Below are 20,927 nucleotides of genomic sequence, written 5' to 3' on the forward strand. Positions count from 1 at the left end.
GCCCAGGTGAGTCCTCAAGGTGCAACCTGGAGCCCAGCGGGCCAGCCCAGCAGCTTCCGCTTTTGCTGGTCACTGACTCCCATGGCCAAGCCAGCCTACATCTGCCCTCTGCACACTATTCCATCCTGCAGTCAGTAGCCGCCTCCCAGGAGGGCTTGATCTGGCTCTCCTGGAGCTCTGGCCTCTTCAGTGGCTGCAGAGAGGAGCACGGCCAGCACTGGGGCTCGAAATCTGGATCTAGCTGCACTTGGAACTGACAGTGCTGGGCTGGTGAGGCTGGCGCCTCTGCCATCTTCAGCGCTAGCCTGCCAGCCCGGGGCTCGGGCTCCTGTGCTCTCCCCATGTGGCACGCTAGGGCTGGGTGCCACCGCCACAGCCAGAGCGCTATGTCTCTTCTGGGCTAGGTGGCTACCCAGGGAAGAAGGGGGTGCATGACTGGGCAGGGATGGGGCCACGACTGTTTTCTTTTCTGGTTTTGACATGATGTATTGACCCATTTCTTTTACAATCTCATACTTTTATACATTGATTACAGTTGATGTACAACATGACATATTATGGTGTACAATAGATCCACAATGTTTAAAGATGACATTCCATTGATTATTCTTATCAAATATTGTCTTCATTCCCCATGGTGTACATTACAGGCTTAAAGCTGGATTTATACCTGAGAAATTACCTCTTCAACCTCCAACTGCATCTAGCCCCTCCCCATTATCTCTCCCCACTGGTAACCACTAGTTCCTTTTCTACATTGGTGTCTGACTCTTGTCTGTCATTGCCACTAAGTGGTTGATATTTTTTAGGATTCCATATGGAAATGACATCTTAGAAGATTGATCCTACACTGTCTGGCTTGTTTCACTGTGCATAATGGCCCCTAGGACCAGGCGTGCTGCCCACCAGAACCTGATACAGCATTTCCAATCAACTGTCCTTCAGTTCAAATGCAAACCAACAAACACCCCATTTAAACAAGGGACAAACAACTCAACAGAACTTTTCCTCAAAGAAGAAGTGCTGATGGCCCCCAGGATCAGGAAACGTTGCTCAACATCGCTCATAGAAGACAAATGAAAACCCAGATCCCCAGGAGATATTACCCCACAGCTGTAAGAATGGCCATTCTCCAGCAGAAAACAAAAAGCAAATGTCAAGGATGCTGAGTAGAGGGAATCTGTCTACACCGTTGTGGAAATGCCAATCATTGCAGGTGCTATGCACAAGAGTATGAAGGTTTCTCCAAAACCTAACCATTTAGCCACCCTTTGGCCCAGGTGTTCCACTCCTCAGCATAGAGACAAGAAAAGCAAAGAGATCAATTCAAAAGGTAGATATAACCCACTGTTCACAGCAGCGTTAATGACATTTCAATGAGATCTAAGATTTTGAATGTAAGCATTGGTTACAGGATGAGAAAGATCTGTGGACCACAAGAAACAACACATTTGTCTTTGTATTGTTTGTTTTATGATGGGGAGGTAATTAGGTTCCTTCACTGAATTCCCCTAGTAGGAGGTACTGGGGATTGAACCACTGACCTCTTGTGTGCTGGGCATGCGCCCTACAACTTGAGCTGCACCCTTCCCCCACCATACATCTTCATTTTCAGATATCTAACACAGTCTTCTGCAATAGTAGGCATGCAATCAAAAAATTTAAAAAAAAATTTTAAAGTTAAAAAAAAACCTTTTGTTCGTGAAACTCTATGTGGCATGAGTCAGCAGATGAATACAGTACAGATTCCACCAGGCTTTCAACAGCGACAAGCACTTCCTAGGTCCTGCAGAGACACAGGTGTCTGAGACAGCCATGGTGGCCGAGGCTGCTGACACTGCAGCGGCATCTGGGTGTCCTTGCTTGGCACGCCTGCTGCAGGGACTGGTCTGGACCGGGGGTCCTGCCCTCCGGGAGCCAGACGTCCAGCAGAGTCCCCAAGGGGCAACCCAGAGCCCAGCTGGCCGGCCCGCCACTGCCGCCACCCCCAGTCACCTTGTTTTCCTGCTGGGCCTTGTGCAGTAGGCAGCCGCCTCACAGAAGGCCTTGCCCGGGCTCCCCTGTAGCTCTGGCCTCTTCAGGTGCCACAGAAAGGAGTGCGGGTTGCTCTGCGGATTGAACCCTGGATCCAACTCCATTTGCAGCTGAGAGTTCCAGGCCCAGGATGCTGATGCCTTTGGCATTTTCAGCTCAAGAGCGCCCGCCCTGAATTTGGGTCTCCCGCTTCCCTCCTGGGTTGGGCTGGGATGCGTTCCGCCTCTGCAGCCAGAACTCTCTGTCACCCCTGGGCTGGGTGGCTGGCCAGGGAAGAAGCAGTGGGGTGGGGCGTAGCAGGGCAGGGGTGCAGCCGCACCTTTCTTTCCTTTTCAGTGTTTGACGTGATGTATTGAACCATTCCTTTCACAATATCATACTTTTAAAATTGATGTAGTGTTGATGTACACCATGGCATATTACGGTGTACAGAAGGGTGATCCACAATGATTAAATGTGACACTGCATTGATCATTCTCATCAGCTGTTGGCTCCATTCCCCGTGGTGTACTATATAACCTTGGAGCTGATTTTATACCTGAGTTTTTGCCTCTTCCTCCTCTATCTCCATTTTGACCCTCCTGTTCACTCTCCATACTGGTAACCACTACTTTCTTCTCTACATCGTTGTCTGCTTCTTCTCTGTCATAGTCACTATCTGGTTGAATTATTTTTTAAGATTTCACATGGAATTTTTTTTGAGGACTGGACTTTCTCTGACTTGTTTCACTGAGCATGGCCTCGAGGACCATACGTGCTGTCCACCAGCAACCAACACAACATTTCCAATCAACTGTCCTTCAGTTCAAAAGCAAACCAACAAACACCCCATTTAAAAAAGGGACAGAACAAGTCAAGAGGTTTTCTCAAAGAACAAATGTAGACGTGCCCAGGAACTGGGAAAGTTGCCCCACGTGGCTCACAGCAGACAAACGCAAATCCAAGTCCCCAGGAGACACCATCTCACATCCGTCAGCATGGCCATGGCCATGCTCCAAAAGAAAACAAACAGCAAACGCTGGCCAGGATGCTGAACGAAGAGAATGCCACTACACCGTTGGTGCAAAAGCCAATTGCTGCAGGAGCTAAGCGCAAGATCACAGAGGTTTCTCCAAAACTTCATCATTGAACCAGCCTATGGCTCAGGCATTCCACTCCTCAGCAAAGAGCCAAGAGAAGCAGAGATCAATTCCAAAAGATGCATACACCCCAGTCTTCACAGCAGCGTAATTGCTCTTTCAAAGAAATCTATAAATTTGAATGAAAGGATGAGACAGAGTGTGGACCATATGAAATCACACGTATTTGGCTTGTATTGTTTGTTTCATGAGGGAGACACGATTAGCATTCTTTATTGATTTCCCCTTGGAGGAGGTACTGACGTCTTGGCTGCACGGCCCCACCACTTGAGCTGTACCGTTCCCCTGCCACACGGCTTGCTTTTCCGGTATATAAAGCTGCCCACTCCAGTAGCAGCCATGAAACTAAATAATAATAATAATAATAATAATAATAATAATAATAATAATAATAATAATAATAATAATAATAATAATAAATTTTAAAAAATTACAAAACATTTGTCTGCAGAACTCTAGGTGGCACGAGTCAGCAGATGAACAGAGCAAAGTTTCCCCCTGGCTTTCCAACACAAGCATTTCCTCAGTCATCCTGAGACCCAGATGCCCAGGACAATGAAAGTGGCAGAGGCTGTTGAAGCTACAGCGGCATCTGGGTATTGCCAACAGCACACCCACCACATAGACTGTTCTGGATCAGGGGTCGTGTTCTCAGGGAGCCAGCAGCCCCAGTGAAACCTCCAGGAGCAAAGCTCAGAGCCCATTGGGCAGGCCGGCACCTCCGCCACTGGCCCTTGTCACCGCCTCCCATGGATGAGCCGACCCCACCTTCTCCCTCCATCTGGTTTTCCCAGTTTCCCTGCTTGGGCCTCGTGCAGTCAGTGGCCGCCTCCCAGGAGTTCTTGCCCAGGCTCCCCTGCAGCGCTGGTCCCTTAAGGGGCCACGGAGAGGGGTCCGGCCAGCACTGGGTCTCAAACTCTGTATCCATGTTTCTGGACAAGAGGAATTCCCAGTGGACTAGCCAGAGAACCTTCCCCAGAATCTGCCTAGTGATGGGGCTCGCCCCTTAGTGAAGGGACAGTGACACTTCTTTCCTGGTCTCTGAATTAAAATACAATTTCGTGAGCAGCTTTGCTCTCCCTCCCTCTTTACTAAGGGAGCCACCAAATGAGGGTTTGGAAGGAGCTTGATGAAATGGGTCCAGAACTCTCTCCTCACCCTCCCATGGGCTGGGGTGCCAGCCTGGGTGACCCGTCTGGGGACACCTTGGCAGGCAGCTGAGCTGAGGGCACAGAGGAACATGGGGAAGAGAAGAGTGGGGCCACACCCGCCCCAACCTGCACACAAACCCTCCCCGCTACAGAGAACCTAGGGACCAGCTTCTCATCTCCTCTCCCAACTGCTACCACTTACTTCCTCGGTGATATCTGCAGCCTCCCCGCTTTCAGTCACATCTCCACGCTGATGACCTCAGCCTCCCCTTTCCACACCCACAGGCTTCCCTCTAATTAATCCTCAAAGTGTCCTTACGACCCAGTTCACACGCCTTCTACTTCTGTGGTCATCTCCACATCACTTCATGGTGACGCCATCCTTCTGGGTTTCCAGCCATAAACCTCGGAGTCCTTCCACAATTTTCCCTCTGTCCCTCTCTCTCAACCCACCCTTTCAACAAACCCACTTAGATGGAAATTCACATTCTATTCAAATTCTAGTCTCGTTTTACCAGCTCCCCGCTATCCCCGTGGTCTGGGCCGCCACCTTCCTGTTGGTGACAGCGTAGCAGCCTCTCTCCCCTCAGCCCGTTCAGATTCCTCTCCAGCACAAGGGCAGGAGGAATTCCCCTGAAGGGAAGTTAAGCTGTGTCACTTGAAACCCTGCACGGCCTCCTGTGTTTCTCTGAGTAAAAGGGGAGATGTTTGCGTGGGCTCCTCCCCATCTTTGAGTTGTCCGCCTTCTCATTCTTGAGTTCTCTCCACTCGGTTCTGGTCCCAGCGCCCTCTGCTGTCCCTCAGTCCCCATGCTCTACCTTCAGGGCCTCTGCACTGTTCCCTTTCCCCTCACTAGTTGGTAGCTTGCCCTCCTCCCAGTCCCCACACCACCACTAGCATCATCATGACATGTGAAGACCTTCCTTGGGCTCTGCATTTAAAATCATGACTTCACCCTCCTTCATTGCTTTCATTTTCTCCAAATCACACCTTATCGAACCAACTCAGCTTTTTAAGTCAGTTTTGCTTACTTCTCAGTTTCTCCTAACACAGCTCTATGACCCCAGACTATGAGCACAGGTTTTTTTTTTTTTTAACCTGCTGTGTTCCCTGCAACTGGAACCCTGCTGGACACACAGATGTGCTCCATAAGTATTTGTTGCATGACAGAATGGGCACAGTGCAGGGTGCACTCAATCGATCTGGATACAAGCGCGTCAGTGGGCTGGCCAAATACTGGAAGTGAGAAAGAACAGACTCACCTCTTTGCTTCACAAATATCCCTGAATGTTAAGCCACTGCGGGAATCAGGCTTCTGTGAAATTAAATCCAGTCCAGCCTAATCCCAGACTCCTAGGTTTGCTGCTTCCCTCTGACTTTCCTCACCACCGTCATTCATCTCCAATTGACTCAAACCAAATTCTGAGAAAATATAAACATTTCCCTCAGTTCTTCTTGATCATACTCTACACAGAATAGTGAAGAGGTGTGTTTATTTTAATGGAAGTATAGTTGATTTACAATGCTGTATCAGTGTACAGCATAGAGATTCAGTTATACACACGTATATTCATTTTCATATTACTTTTCATTATGGTTTATTCAAGATATTGAATGTAGTTCCCTGTGCTGTACAGTAGGACCTCGTTGCTTATCTCTTACAGATAATGGTGTGCATTTGTGAAGAGGGGTTTCTTATTCAACAATATATTCATTGCATTTTTTGTTTTTTAATATACTTAAATCCACCTCATTTTGTTTTTAAGATTGCCTGTCCCTGTATCCATCCAAGAACACTTGCATGTGCTCTAATCTTTCACTATTTTAATGATTCTGAGAACACTCTGGAACACATGTACATGGACCTTTGGCAACAAATCAAAATTCCGAGAGACAGAATTGTGTGGACAGTGGGAATCCATCTTCCTTTCCAATGTGCTTGCCTTTTATTTCTTTCTCTTGTCTAATTGCTCTAGCTCGGACATCCAACTCTGTGTTAAGACTTTTCACTATCCATCTTCCACTACCAAAACAATACAATGGTTTATGGCAGTTAAAGAGAGTTTCTGAGATCAGGACTTACAATCAGAGTAATTTTGAAATTTTTAAAATTCTGATTTTTAAAAAGTGAACCTTTTTAAGACAATTGTATGTTCATATGTAGTTGTAAGATATAACACAGAGCTCCCACATGCCCTTATTCAGTTTTCCCCAATGGTAATGTTTTGCAAAACTGTAGTACAGTATCACAATCAGGATGTGGACATCAATACAGTCAAGAAACAGAACATTTTGAGCCACGGAGAAGATGGCGGAGTAGAAGGACGCTCGCAGGTCACCCTCTCCCACAAATACACCAAGACCCACATCTACAGACCCACTCAGCCAACCAGAGCACCTGTGGAACTCCGAAAGAACATCGCCCTCTTCAAAAGATAAAGACGCAAAACATCTGGTAGGAGAAAAGGAAAAAAGAAAGAACAAAAGTCAAAGCAGCGTGGGACGGGTCCCACGGGGAGGGAGCGGCAAAGGAGGACTGGCGCTGGCTCGCTGGGTCTCCCCTTTCCAACTGAGAGGCCAGCGGGATGGAGGGGGAGCCTCTGAGGCTCGGATCTGTACAGAGCAGAACTTGACTGACAGAACTAAGTTAAAGGGGCAAAGAGCATCCCCCCAACACCCAGCCTGAGACGCGGGCCGGCAGCGGCGGGAAGGGCCAGGCTGCACAAGCCGGGCGGAGAGTGGGGGTGGCTGCATAGAGGCAGCCCTGGGGCAAAGCAAGGGGCTGCGTTCCATGGCTGTGGGTGCACAGGTCAGAACAAACTGGGCCCTCCATAAAACAGCAAGGTTGATGTGCTCTTGGGGGAAGGGTGCACACCCCCAACTCTGAAAACCCGTGGAAAGTTTTCGGGGGAAGAGAGGCGGGGCTCAGGCACAGCCGCCATATCTTCCAGCGCTTAGCACCCAGGCGGGAGCAGGGGTGAAACCTGCATCCGCACCGAGGGGCTTAGCAGCCACAAAGGCCAGACTGAGACTGGCCTGCAGCCTGGGGCAGATAGGATCCTTCCATCCTGGTCCCTCAGAGAACTTGCTCCACAAAGACAAACAAGGAGCTGGGTTCTGGCTCGGAGCAGGGACAGGGCTGTCCCTCGGTCTTCCCCGAGCCCACCCGCAGAGCGCCGACCAGGGCAGAGCGTGCAGCCACACAGAGAGCAGAACTACCAGCGGCGCAGGTAGAGGGAGAGCGGCCCCCCCACCTTTCAGGCAGGAACGCAGATCCTGACCACAGTGCTGGGAGGGGGCGCGACCCGCCCTCCTACCCGGCCAGTCTGCAACATCTGACTGCGGCATCCGGAGGGGCAGTGACCCACCCACCCACAGCAGAGGAGAGCTGCACCTGACCCAGTGTTAGGAGGAGGCGCGATCTGATTGCTGACAGGTGCTGGGAGAAGCACAGAAGAGGGCGCCAATGGAGGGCCTCTGAAAACAGCAACCTGAGCTTCCAAAACAGGACGAAGACAGAAAGACTTCACAATAAAAGCACACAGACTCCAGGAGAACACCAAAAACCCCCCCTTTTTTTTTTAAATCTGTTTTTACCTGTTCTATTTTCTATTACCCTCTTAATTTTTACTTCTTAATACATTTGAAGAAATCATGACTGAAAACTTCCCAAACTTAAAGAAGGAATTGGATATCCAAGTACAGGAAGCTCAGAGGGTCCCAAACAGGAAGAACCCAAATAGACCCACACCAAGACATATCATAATAAAGATGGCCAGATTCAAGGATAAAGAAATGATTCTAAAGGCAGCAAGAGAAAAGCAAAGAGTAAGTTACAAGGGAACCCCCATAAGGCGCCCAGCTGATTTCTCTACACAAACACTACAGGGCAGAAGGGAGTGTCAAGATATATTCAAAGCCCTGAATGAAAAAAAGAAGCAGCCTAGGGTACTTTATCCAGCAAGGCTATCCTTTAGTATAGAAGGAGAAATAAAGAGTTTCACAGACAAAAAAAAAAAAAAAAAAAAAAAAATGCAGGAGTTTAGCAATACTAAACCTATGCTAAAAGAAATATTGAAAGGGCTATTCTAAATAGAAAAGCAGCAGAATGCTACAGAAATGAGAAATTCACAACTGGAAGGTGACAACTCATGAATTACAAATAAAGTAAACATGAAATTATAAAAGAAGACATACAAATCACTGAGAGTGGGAGAGGGAGGCAGGGAAATATAGAATAGTTTTTTCTTTATTTTTTTTTTAACAGTAGGATGGGTTTGAGATCATGTTACTATCAGTTTAATAAAAACAGTTACAGTAATGGGTTAATAGATTTACAAAAAAGGGTAACCACAAGCCAAAAATTTACAAGGAAGTCACAAAAAGTAAATAAAATCCATGATAATACAAAGGAAAATTACCAAACCACAAAAGGAAGAAGAAAGGAACAAAGAGGATATACCTAGTCAACTGCACAGATAAGTTCAAAATGGCAATAAACACACATCTATCATTAATTACTGTAAATGTTAAAGGACTAAATGCTCCAGTCAAAGACATAGAGTGGCAGACAGGATAATAAAGCAAGAACCTTCAATATGCTGCATACAAGAGACCCACATTAGGGAGAAGGACACATATAGATTGAGAGTAAAAGGATGGAAAAGGATATTCCATGCAAACGAAAAAGCCAATAAAGCAGGTGTTGCAGTACTGATTTCAGACAAAATAGACTTTAAAACAAAGGCCATAAAGAAAGAAAAAGAAGGACATTTTATAATGATTAAAGGAGTGATACAAGATGAGGATATTACACTCGTTAATATATATGCACCCAATATAGGAGCACCTAAGTACATAAAAGAATTACTAACAGAGGTAAAGGGGGATATCGATGGGAATACAATCATAGTTGGAGATATTAACACTGCATTAACATCAGTAGACAGATCTTCCAGACAGAAAATAAACAAGACAACAGAGAAATTAAATACTACAATAGAAAAACTAGACTTGGTGGATATTTTCAGAACATTACACCCCCAAAAATAGGATATACATTCTTTTCAAGTGCACATGGAACATTTTCCAGGATCGATCATGTACTTGGGCACAAAAGAAACCTCAACAATTTTAAGAAGGTAGAAATTATCTCAAGCATCTTTACTGACCAAAATGCCATGAAACTGGAAATGAACAACAGAGAAACAAAGGAGAACAAAAGGAAAGCACGGAGATTAAACAATATGTTATTGAAAAAACAATAGATCAATGAGGAAATCAAAGCTGAAATTAAAAAATACCTTGAGACAAATGATAATGAAAGCACAACCACTCAAAACTTATGGGACACAGCAAAGGCAGTGCTAAGAGGGAAGTTTACAGCGATACAGGCCTTCCTCAAAAAAGAAGAACAATCTCAAATAAACAATTTAACCCACCACCTGAATGAATTAGAAAAAGAAGAACAAAAAGCCCAAAAAGCAGCAGAAGGAAGGAAATAATAAAGATCAGAGAGGAATTAAATACAATAGAGATTAACAAGACCATGGAAAAAATCAACCAAACCAAAAGCTGGTTTTTTGTAAAAGTAAATAAAATCGACAAACCTCTGGAAAAACTCACAAAAAAGAAAAAAGAGAGAGCACAGATTAGCAAAATAAGAAAGGAAAATGGAGAAGTTACAACAAACAAAATACAAATACAGAATATCATACGAGAATATTATGAAAAACTATATGGAACCAAACTGGATAACCTAGAGGAGATGGACAAGTTTCTCAAAACTTACTGTCCACCAAAACTGAACCAAGAAGAAACTGAACACTGGAACAATCCGATCACTAGAAAGGAAATAGAAATAGAAATTAAATACCTCCCAATAAATAAAAGTCCAGGACCGGACGGCTTCACCGGGGAATTCTAACAAACATACAAAGAAGAACTCATACCAGTCCTTCTCAAACTCTTCCAGATGATTGAAAAGGAGGGAATACTCCCAAATTCATTCTATGAAGCCACCATCACCCTGATAAAACCAGGCAAAGACACTACAAAAAAAGAGAATTATTGGCCAATATCAGTGCTGAACATGGACGCCAAAATCCTCAGCAAAATTTTAGCAAATAGAATCCAACAACACATATAAAATATTATACATCATGACCAAGTGGGGTTCATCCCAGGGACATAAGGCTGGTTCAACATACGCAAATCAATCAGTGTAATATATCACATCAACAAGAGAAAGGACAAAAACCACATGATCATCTCAATCGATGCCGAAAAAGCATTTGATACAATTCAACACCCATTTATGATAAAAACTCTCGCCAAAGTGGATATAGAGGGAACAAATCTCAACATAATAAAAGCTGTATATGACAAACCTACAGCCAGCATAGCACTCAATGGTGAAAATCTCAAAAGCTTCCCACTAAAATCTGGGACAAGACAAGGATGCCCACTATCACCACTCCTATTCAACATAGTCCTGGATGTCCTAGCCACAGCAGTCAGGCAAGACAAAGAAATAAAAGGGATCCAAATTGGAAAAGAAGAGGTAAAAGTGTCATTATATGCTGATGACATGTTACTATATATAGAAAACCATAAAAGGTCCACACAAAAGCTACTAGAGCTGATTGAAGAATTCAGCAAGGTAGCAGGTTACAAAACTAACGTTCAAAAATCAGTTGCATTTCTTTACACTAACGATAAATCAACAGAAGAAGAAAGTAAAGAAACAATTCCCTTTAGAATAGCACCCAAATTAATAAAATATCTGGGAATAAATCTAACCAAGGAGGTGAAAGAATTACACACAGAAAACTATAAACCATTGATGAAGGAAATTAAAGAAGACTTTAAAAAATGGAAAGATATTCCATGCTCTTGGATTGGAAGAATCAATATTGTTAAAATGGTCACACTGCCCAAGGCAATCTACAGATTTAATGCAATCCCTATCAAATTACCCAGGACATATTTCACAGAACTAGGAAAAATCATAATAAAATTTATATGGAACCATCAAAGACCTAGAATTGCCAAAGCATTACTGAAGAGAAAGAAAGAGGCTGGAGGAATAACTCTCCCAGACTTCAGACAATACTATAGAGCTACAGTCATCAAGACAGCATGGTATGGGTACCAAAACAGACATATGGACCAATGGAACAGAATAGAGAGCCCAGAAATGAACCCACAAACTTTTGGTCAACTCATCTTTGAAAAAGTAGGCAAGAATATACAATGGAATAAAGACAGTCTCTTCAGCAAATGATGTTGGGAAAACTGGACAGCAGCATGGAAAACAATGAAGCTAGAACACTCCCTTACACCATATACAAAAATCAACTCAAAATGGATTAAAGACTTAAACATAAGACAAGATACAATAAACCTCCTAGAGGAAAACATAGGCAAAACTTTATCTGACATACATTTCAAAAATTTTCTCCTAGAAGAAATAAAACAAGAATAAACCAATGGGACCTAATGAAACTTACAAGCTTCTGCATAGCAAAGGAAACCAGAAGTAAAACAAGAAGAAAACCTATGGAATGGGACAAAATTTTTGCAAGTGAAACCGACAAAGGCTTGAGCTCCAGAATATATAAGCAGCTCATACAACTCAATAAGAAAAAACTAAACAACCCAATCCAAAAATGGGCAGAAGACCTAAACAAGCAATTCTCCAAGGAAGACATACAAATGATCAAAAAGCACATGAAAAAATGCTCAATATCACTAATTATCAGAGAAATGCAAATCAAAACTACAATGAGGTATCACCTCAAACCAGTCAGAATGGCCGTCATTCAAAAATCAACAAATGACAAATGCTGGAGAGGCTGTGGAGTAAAGGGAACCCTCCTACACTGCTGGTGGGAATGCAGTTTGGTGCAGCCAGTATGGAAAACAGTGTGGAGATTCCTCAAAAGACTAGGAATAGACTTACCATATGACCCAGGAATCCCACTCCTGTGCTTGTATCCAGAGGGAAATCTAATTCACGATGACACCTGCACCCCAATTTTCATAGCAGCACTATTTACAATAGCCAAAACATGGAAACAGCCTAAATGTCCATCAACAGGTGACTGGATAAAGAAGAGGTGGTATATTTATACATTGGAATACTACTCAGCCATAAAACCCGACAACATAATGCCATTTGCAGCAACATGGATGCTCCTGGAGAATGTCATTCTAAGTGAAGTAAGCCAGAAAGAGAAAGAAAAATACCATATGAGATCACTTATATGTGGAATCTAAAAAACAAAAACAAACAAACAAAAACAATGTGTATATGCAGGACAGAAATAAACTCAGAGACAGAGAATACAGACTTGTGGTTACCAGGGGCGTGGAGGGTGGGAAGGGATAGACTGGCATTTCAAAATTGTAGAATAGACTACACTGTATAGCACAGGGAAATATATACAAAATGTTATGATAACTCACAGAGAAAAAAATGTGCCAATGAGTGTGTATATGTCCATGAATGACTGAAAAATTTTGCTTAACACTGGAATTTGGCACATTGTAAAATGATTATAAATCAATAAAAAAAATGTTTAAAAAAAAGATACAGAACATTTCTATCACCACGTGTCCTTTATTTGACCTTTTATAGCCACACCCACTTCCTTCTGGTCCCTACCTGCTCTTTAATTTCTGGCAACCAGTAGTTTGTTTTCCACCTCCATAAATTTGTCATTTCAAGAATGTTATATACATGGAATTATACAGCATGTAAACTTCGACGATTGGCCTTTTTTTCACTCAGCATGATTCTCTGGAGATTCATTTAGGTAGTTGCTTCTATCAATAGTTTATTTTTACTGACAAGTAATCTATGGTTAAATGTATCACCGTTTAGTTATCCATTCACCTGTTAAAACAATGTGTTGTTTCCCGCTTGTGGCTATTACATGCAAATCTGCTATAAATATTCATGTGCAGGTTTTTGTGTGGACATATATTTCATTCCTCTTGGATGCGTCCTTAGAAGAGGAATTGCTGGGTCATATGGTAACTATATATTTAATCAGCTGAGGAACTCTCAGATTGTCTCCAAAGCTGCTGTACCATTTTACCTTCCACCAGCAATGCATGCGTGATCTACTTGTTCTGAATCCTCCCCGACTTTGGCATTGTCCCTGTTTTTTTTTATTTTATTCATTCTGATAGTTGTACACTGATATCTCAGTGTGGCTTTAATCTGCATTTCCCTGATAGAATGTGATGAGGAACAGCTCAGCATGTGTTTATTAGCCATCTTCACAGCCTCTTCACTGAAGCAGTTTTTGCTTACTTTCTAAATGTGTTGGTTTTTTTTTTTTTTTTTTTTTACTCTTGAGTTTTGAGAGTTCTTTGTGCATTATCGATATTAGACTTTTGTTGGGTATGGGATTCATAAAAATTCTCTCCTACCTTTAGTTTGCCTGTTCATCTGATTAACAGGGCTTTTCCTGAAACAAAAGATTTTACTTTAAGGGGAGGGTATAGCTCAAGGGAAGAGTGTAATATTAGTATGCACGAGACTCTGAGTTCAACCCCAAGGTCCTCCATTAAAAATAAATATATTAAGAAATAAAGTTATGTACCACCCTCGTCAAAAAATTCTTTTTAGTTTTTACTTTAGATGAGGTCCAATTTTTCTTGTATATATCAACCATTTGATGCATCTCAGGATGTATCAGCCTGTGTTCCCAAAGATATCATCCTATGTTTTTTTCCTAAAGGTTTTATACCTCTACATTTTACATTCAATTTACCAATACTGCATCGTCTTGATTACTATAGCTGTATAATAATAATTAAATTTAGGCAGGCAGATCATTTTTTTTCAAAAGTGTTTTCACTATTTTAGTTCCTTTGTTTTTATAAATGTAAATTATAACCGTCTTGATATCTACAAGGAAATCTTGACAGCAATTTGATAGGAATCACATTGATTAATAAGGCTGTATATCAATTTAGAGAGACTTGATAGAGCATGCGATGGAACCAGAAGAGGTTATGCACCTCTGAAGGGCGGGAAGCAGCTGAGATGGAGAGCAAGCAGGGCAGGATCAGACATGAGGCATCACACACCTTTGGAAGCACGCTGTTTCCCAGAGGCTGAGGATACAGGTGTGCCTGGCAGGCGAAATCCCTGTAGATTGGTTTCCCCAGGCCTAGTGATTCTTCCAGGTGTGTTTTGTTTAACCGATACCATTTTTTTCTTCTACCTTTTAAAAATTTTATATATTTTTGAAGTATAGTGACTTACAATGTTTCAGATGTACAACAAAGTGATTCAGTTATATGTTACATATATTCTTTTTCAGACTCTTTTCTGTAATAAGTTGTTACAAGATATTGAATATAGTTCCCTGTGTTATACAGTGGGTCCTTATTGTTTCTTCATTTTATACATAGTGGTGTGCATCTATTAATCCCAAATTCTTAATTTATCAACCCAAGTTTCCCTTTTGGTAACCATAGTTGGTTTTCTATGTCTGTGAGTCTATTTCTGTTTTGTAAATAAGGTCATTTGTATCATTTTTTTTAGATTCCATGTGTAAGTGATGTCATATGATATTTGCTTTGTCTGACTTAATATGAAAATCACTAGGTCCATCTACATTGCTGCAAATGGCATTATTTCAATCTTTTTAATGGCTGAGTAGTATTCCATTGTATAAATACTACAACTTCTTTATCCAGTCATCTGTCAGTGGACAGTTAAGTTGCTTTCACGTCTTGGCTATGGTAAATACTGCTGCTATGAACACTGGGTGCATGTATCTTTTCAAGTCAAAGTTTTTTGATGGTTATAATTTTTGAACCCCAAGTTCAAATCCTGGTTGTTCATCCTATAAGTTTGTAGAGTTTTATGAATTTGAAATAAGTTTGTATAGTTAGGCAGGCTTCTAAGACTCTTAAATTGGACGCAAATTCCTTTGCCCCTCTATCTAATTCTTTAAATACAATATTGAACTTCCAGTCAAAGAAAGGATATGACTCTCTATGGGGGGGGTGTGATGGATTAGAAGGCATAATAAGGGAAATCCTCACTAGGGGTAAGTTACATGTTTTTTTCCTTCTGAAAATGTCCTTTTTTACCAGCTACCTGATCCACTGGTACTTCATCTCCTTTTCATTAATGTTCAGAACTACAGAAAATTAAAAAGAATTCTGGATGTCCTTTACTGAGAACCAACTGTAAATGTTTGTAACATTGGCACTATATATAGAGAGAGAAAATAAAATTTCCTTTGGGGGAGTTTTGAAGTAGTTGTAAGTAAATTATAGATATCGACACTGCATAGATATTGTCAAAACAAGGACATTTTCTTATATAAAAAAGCACATTATAGAAGTTATATATGATAGAACATATAATCAAATACTACCTTATCATATAGCCGATGTTAAAAATTTCCCTACTCTCTTGAAATATTCTTTCTTTTTTTATTTTTAATTTTTTAAATTAAGATAAATTTTTAAATTTTCTTTTCTGTGGGGTGGTAGTTAGATTTGTTTATTTATTTAAATGGAAGTACTGAGGATTGAGCCTAAGTCCACATCCATGCTAAGCATGCACTCTACCACTGAGCTATACCCTCCCCAACCCCTCAAAATGTTCTTTCTCTGTCTTTGATCTAGAGTTTGAAATATGAATAACTTTGACTAATAAGATAGTCTCTTTATAAAATAGTCTGATCTGTTGTTTTCATGGAATTGACAAACCAGTAGTCAATTTGCCCCATTATTAGTGATGCTAATTTTAGTCTTTGGTTAACGTGGCCTCTGTCCTTTAAGTCTCTATTATAAAGGAACATTTTCTTCTTTGTAATTCATACCTATGGGCTAGAACTTCCAGACCACTTGAATATCCAGTTAATAATCTTTCATTTGCTAGTTTTAGTCATTGCCCTTTACCTCAATTGATTACAGTGTTGGTTGCAAAAGAACAGTGCACAGGTCTGCACTAAGAAGTGGCCATAAAAGCCAGCTGAGAGGTATTAGATGTCACCAAGCCAGCTGCATCTCCATCAGTGAAGCCGTATATCATTGAAATCTTGCCTTCATTGGGTGGATCTTGCACATTACTTAGAGCAATGTGATTTTGCTTGGTTTTGTTTCTTAACAGAACTACTGGGGATTGAACCCAGGACCTTGCACATGCTGAGCACACTCTCTACCACTGAGCTATACCCGCCCCTCCTCCCGTATTTTTAAATGAATGAAACAAGTTTCTTTAGAGCTGGAAGCTGGGGTCACACAGTTTGTTACAGAGCGGCCAGGAAGTGCATGCGATGTGAAGTTTGAAATTGGGGTAGATTCAAAAGTTCAGATTTAGGGCCTTCAAGGACTTTGAACCATGGGGCCACTTTACAGCCCCCATCATGACCCTTGAAGATAATGAATTTCTGAATCTCATTTTCCTCTTTGTTAAATGGCAGGAATTACTCCTGAGTCCCTGGGAGTTGCAGGGGTCGCCTGTGCAGTGAAGTCCCGGGGTCCTACCCCAGTGTGCTGAGGGCAAACAAACCTCACTTTAGACTCAGTTTTATTAGGTGTGTGGTCTTCACACTTCAAAACGTGGCCTCCTGCCTTTCGTGGAGCAAGCTCAAACACTTGTTTCCAGGGGAAGAGTCAACAGCTTCCTCTCCCCATGCATTCCCAAGACCAAGGGGTTCTGGTGCAAGAAGAAATGCGTCAAAGCATTGGAAACCCTTGCAAACTCAGAGCTGGCTGGGCCCACCAGTGCTTGGAATGAAGGGAGGGCTCGGGAAGGTGGGAGGTGGTCCTCCTGGGAATGGGGTGTTGTGGGCCGGGCACTGTGTTTGTGGAACTGGGTAGCCATAAACCAGCCTTGTGGATACCTCATGCTACATAAAGGAGTCTGAAAATTTCCAGGTATATAATTTGATGGGGACTCAGTTTAGAGACATATGCTTAAAAGAGTGGTTCAAACAAAAAAAATCAATTTATAAAAAGTTGAAGTTATATACCTCCATTATGCTCAATGAAAAAATAAATTAACCACAGATGATTCAAGGATTTAAAAGTCGAGATGGAAACTCCAGCATTCTTAATGGAAAGGATAGTGAATGTCTTTAAACCTCGGGGCAGGGAAGATTTCTTAAGCAGGGCAAGGAATGCACTTACCATAAAGACCTATGTAGCTGACTATATTACAATTAAGAATTTTATTTCTCAAAAGACACCTTAGGGGAGGGTATAGCTCAGTGGGAGAGTGCATGCTCAGCATGTACAATGTTCAGGGTTCAGTCTCCAGTACCTCCATCAAAAGATAAATAAATATCCCAGTTGTTGGCACGTGAAGCTCCCCAGCCCGTAAAAGCAGGCAGCACCATGCCTGGTGGCCCCACTCAATCCCTCATATACCGAGATGGTAGGAACTCTGTCTATGGAGTGTGTATCTACGTTTACTTTAACCTGAGCACCCAAACCCCACATCTCATGGCCTTTCTCTCATTCTGAAACAGCCTGCATGATCTGTAGTGTGTATCACTCTAAATCTATCTTTAATCAAAAAAGATAAGTAAATATACCTAATTACCTCCCCTCTCCAAAACACACAAGCACAAAAGATAACTTAATGAAGGTGAAACTCAATTTAAACGAGATATTCAAAATACATACAATTGAAAAAAAAAAATTGAGACCGAGTCATACTTTATAGCCCCAAGATTTTGTTTTAAAATATGTATGTATTATTATGTTGATTTTTAGCATTATATTGAGGAAATAAAAATATCCGGTAAAGTTAAATTCATTATCTCCTCTCAGATAATCGTTGGAGCCTAGACGGTGTAATGAGGAAATGAAGCCCATTAAAAATGCCCCCTTTACGTAAATGACTGAAACTCTCTAAAGGATTTTAAAAAAAAAAACCCACAACATAACTAATTGAAAGAACAAAACTGTTTGCCCATCAGATGCCATTTATTCTAAAACAACTGCCAAATATTTCTAGAACTGCACTGGATAAATTATAAGAACATACATGGGTGATACACACCAACTTCAGTACAATTTCCTGTGGGGAGGGAAAGGAAAGATGCTTTAGTGACATTTATTTTAAAGAAGAGAGAAGCAAGGCAAATATGGCAAAATGATAACATTTTAAGTGGGAGGGTGTTGGTGCATGAGTCTCCGTTGTACAACTTTTATGAATGTGTGAAATATTTCATGATTTAAACTGGGGGGAGGGTCTTGGGGGAGGTAATTAGGTGGGTTATTTATTTATTTCACATAAGTTCTGGGGATTTGAACCCAGGGCCTCATGCATGCTTAGCATGCACTGTACCACTGAGCTATACCCTCCCTGTTATAATTTAAATTCTTACCTTAAAATTAAGCACACTGGGAAGAAGTGTGCATCAATATTAGTTGTCTGAGGATTATTGGAAACAAACAGGAATTGTCTACACTGGCTCTTTTTCTAGAATGACCAACTATGACGTTTTTATTTGAAGTCACGACACACGTGTTTGAATGCTTCTGAATTGCTAACAAACCAGAGAATCAGAGGACAGATCACAGATTGCAAAAAAACCAAAATGTAGACTCCACGGGTCTGCCCTCGGCCTGACCCACCTGCCGGCCTCGCAGAAACCGTCACCCGGGCACTGACAGTTATGGCCGCACACTCAAGTCCCCAGTTCCAACTAAGCAGGTCATCAGCCATGTGCTGTGTTGGGAGCCTTTGGGACTTAGTGTCACCTGACCAGTGGGGACGACCACAGAGAGCCTCTGATAGTCACCGGGGCTCAGATAAATGCCAGCTCACGGTGGAAGAGGAAACCCACGTGCCCCACGTCAGCCGGGAAGCTGGTATCCCGGAAGGGGGGGGGCGTTTCCCAGCAACAGGGCGTGGGCGCACCGGAAGGGGCGGGGCCCCAGGAGCATAAAGGCCGGCTCGCCCCTCCCCAAGTCCCACGAAAGTGGCTCACACCAGGCTCGCCCAGCGCTGACCCGAGCATGGGCGACCCCGGAGAGGCTGCGCAGGCCCAGGAGGGAGAACGGACGGCGCCTGCCCAGGGCGACGGGCTGCTGATGTTGCCGCCACGGGTTCTCGTCCGACCGTGGTGGTTCCCCGCGGAGGACCTGGAAAACCCGTTGGTGTTTTACTTGGAGGCATGGCTGGCCGATCAGGTCTTCGGTGAGCAGACTGGGTGTGCAGGAGTTCTGGCCACCTCCAGCCCGAGGGAGGCCGGCGGAGCAACCTTCTGACTCTGGTGCCCACGTTCATGGGCCACGTTTGCCCCATGGTGCCCGCTCCCAGCCCTCCCCTTCCCTGCTAGCTCCTCCTCCCTTCGACCATGCCACAGCCAAGGGTGTCTCTTTCCTCGTTAGGCCCAGAGCTAGAAATCCTTCCAGAGATACAGTGGATGAGCCAGGCCCTGCTTTCAGTGAACACAGTGAAATCCGGGACCTTCGTTGAAATCAGAGTCTTCGGAAGGCCCCGTGTACAACTTCATGTGAAGAGCGTGATCCTGAGCCTGGCGTTGAGGCACAAGGAACATCGTGCTGCAGGTGAGGGTCTCAAAGTGTGCGTGTGGAGGGAGCCCCTGGGGGAATCCCCTGCACTTAACTGCCTGCCGTCTAGCCTCTCATCTTCCTAAACATTTTGCCATTTCCTAACTCCAGTATGCTGCATGCAGTCCCTGGACATCCCTTTGTGAGAGGGGCCAAGTAAGATCTTGGGAAAGTAGGCTGAGATGCGATGCATTCAGGCCCATCACCTCCCACACCAGCCTCAGCTTGGTTACGCCACTATTTCCAGGTCCGAGGTTCAAAGCTTCCACCGTGAGAAATGATGTTGACAGCACCCCCTGTCCCCCAACCCCCGTGAAGGAGTAGTTTGAAACAGCGAGCGTTTTTCCTTACGCACCTGAGAAGATGGAACATTTTAAGGAGTTCTTGAAGGCATGTGCAGCAGATCCCCAGCCCTCTTGGTGCCCTGCTGCAGAAGTATTGTCAGGAGCTTATGAGAACAGCCCTGCTTCTACCACTGTAGTTGAAAAGGGCAAGTCTCCTTAATTGTCTGATTTTTCTTTCCTGTATTTTAATGAAGAGTTGTTTGATTATTTTGATGCAAACATGAGTTTGTTGTGCGATTCTAACAAATCAGTAAATTTCCTTTTTGTCCAATGGCATAAAGATCTTGGCTCACTCAAAATGAAACACAATTTTCAAAAATTGCTTCTATTCATTCATATCTCGATGTGACAGGTGTGTAAAAGACGGGATAGTGGTGGGTTTATTCTTCGTTTTTTCCTTAGTTTCCACCGTTTTGAAACTACTAAGCTTTTTATGATTGTATGGTCATTGAGGCCCTCAAGCAAAGAGCGGGAATGCAGGATCAGTCTTTTATTTTATTTTTTTTTTCCTTGCATCATTTGTTCTCAAACTTTAAAGTGTGTCAGAATCACCTTGAGAATTTGCTTAAACACAATATCCAAATCCCCTTCTCCACTGATTCTCATTCAGTGTGTTGGGCCCATGAATTAGCTTTTCCCACAAACTCACAGGTGATGCCAGCACTTCTGGCCAGAGGCGCTCCCTATTAAGC

General features: G+C 43.0%; 1 protein-coding gene across 1 annotated transcript; it reads left to right on the forward strand.

The window, feature by feature from the left end:
* Positions 1 to 1,815: 1,815 nt before the first annotated feature.
* Positions 1,816 to 20,439, forward strand: LOC116668109. The gene is made up of 4 exons (XM_032494663.1): positions 1,816 to 2,021; positions 19,084 to 19,514; positions 19,709 to 19,888; positions 20,139 to 20,439. The coding sequence occupies exons 1-4, from the start codon at positions 1,816 to 1,818 to the stop codon at positions 20,213 to 20,215; spliced, it is 894 nt and encodes a 297-aa protein (XP_032350554.1). The 3' UTR covers positions 20,216 to 20,439.
* The last annotated feature ends 488 nt before the right edge of the window (positions 20,440 to 20,927 follow it).

The sequence above is a fragment of the Camelus ferus genome, chromosome 13 (assembly GCF_009834535.1).
Source record: "Camelus ferus isolate YT-003-E chromosome 13, BCGSAC_Cfer_1.0, whole genome shotgun sequence".
NCBI lineage: Eukaryota > Metazoa > Chordata > Mammalia > Artiodactyla > Camelidae > Camelus > Camelus ferus.

Coding starts and splice junctions, on each gene's coding strand:
- LOC116668109 (XM_032494663.1), top strand. CDS start 1,816: ATGGTGGCCGAGGCTGCTGACACTGCAGCGGCATCTGGGTGTCCTTGC. Junction 19,515..19,708: donor GCTGGCCGATCAGGTCTTCG/GTGAGCAGACTG, acceptor TTTCCTCGTTAG/GCCCAGAGCTAGAAATCCTT. Junction 19,889..20,138: donor CAAGGAACATCGTGCTGCAG/GTGAGGGTCTCA, acceptor CACTATTTCCAG/GTCCGAGGTTCAAAGCTTCC.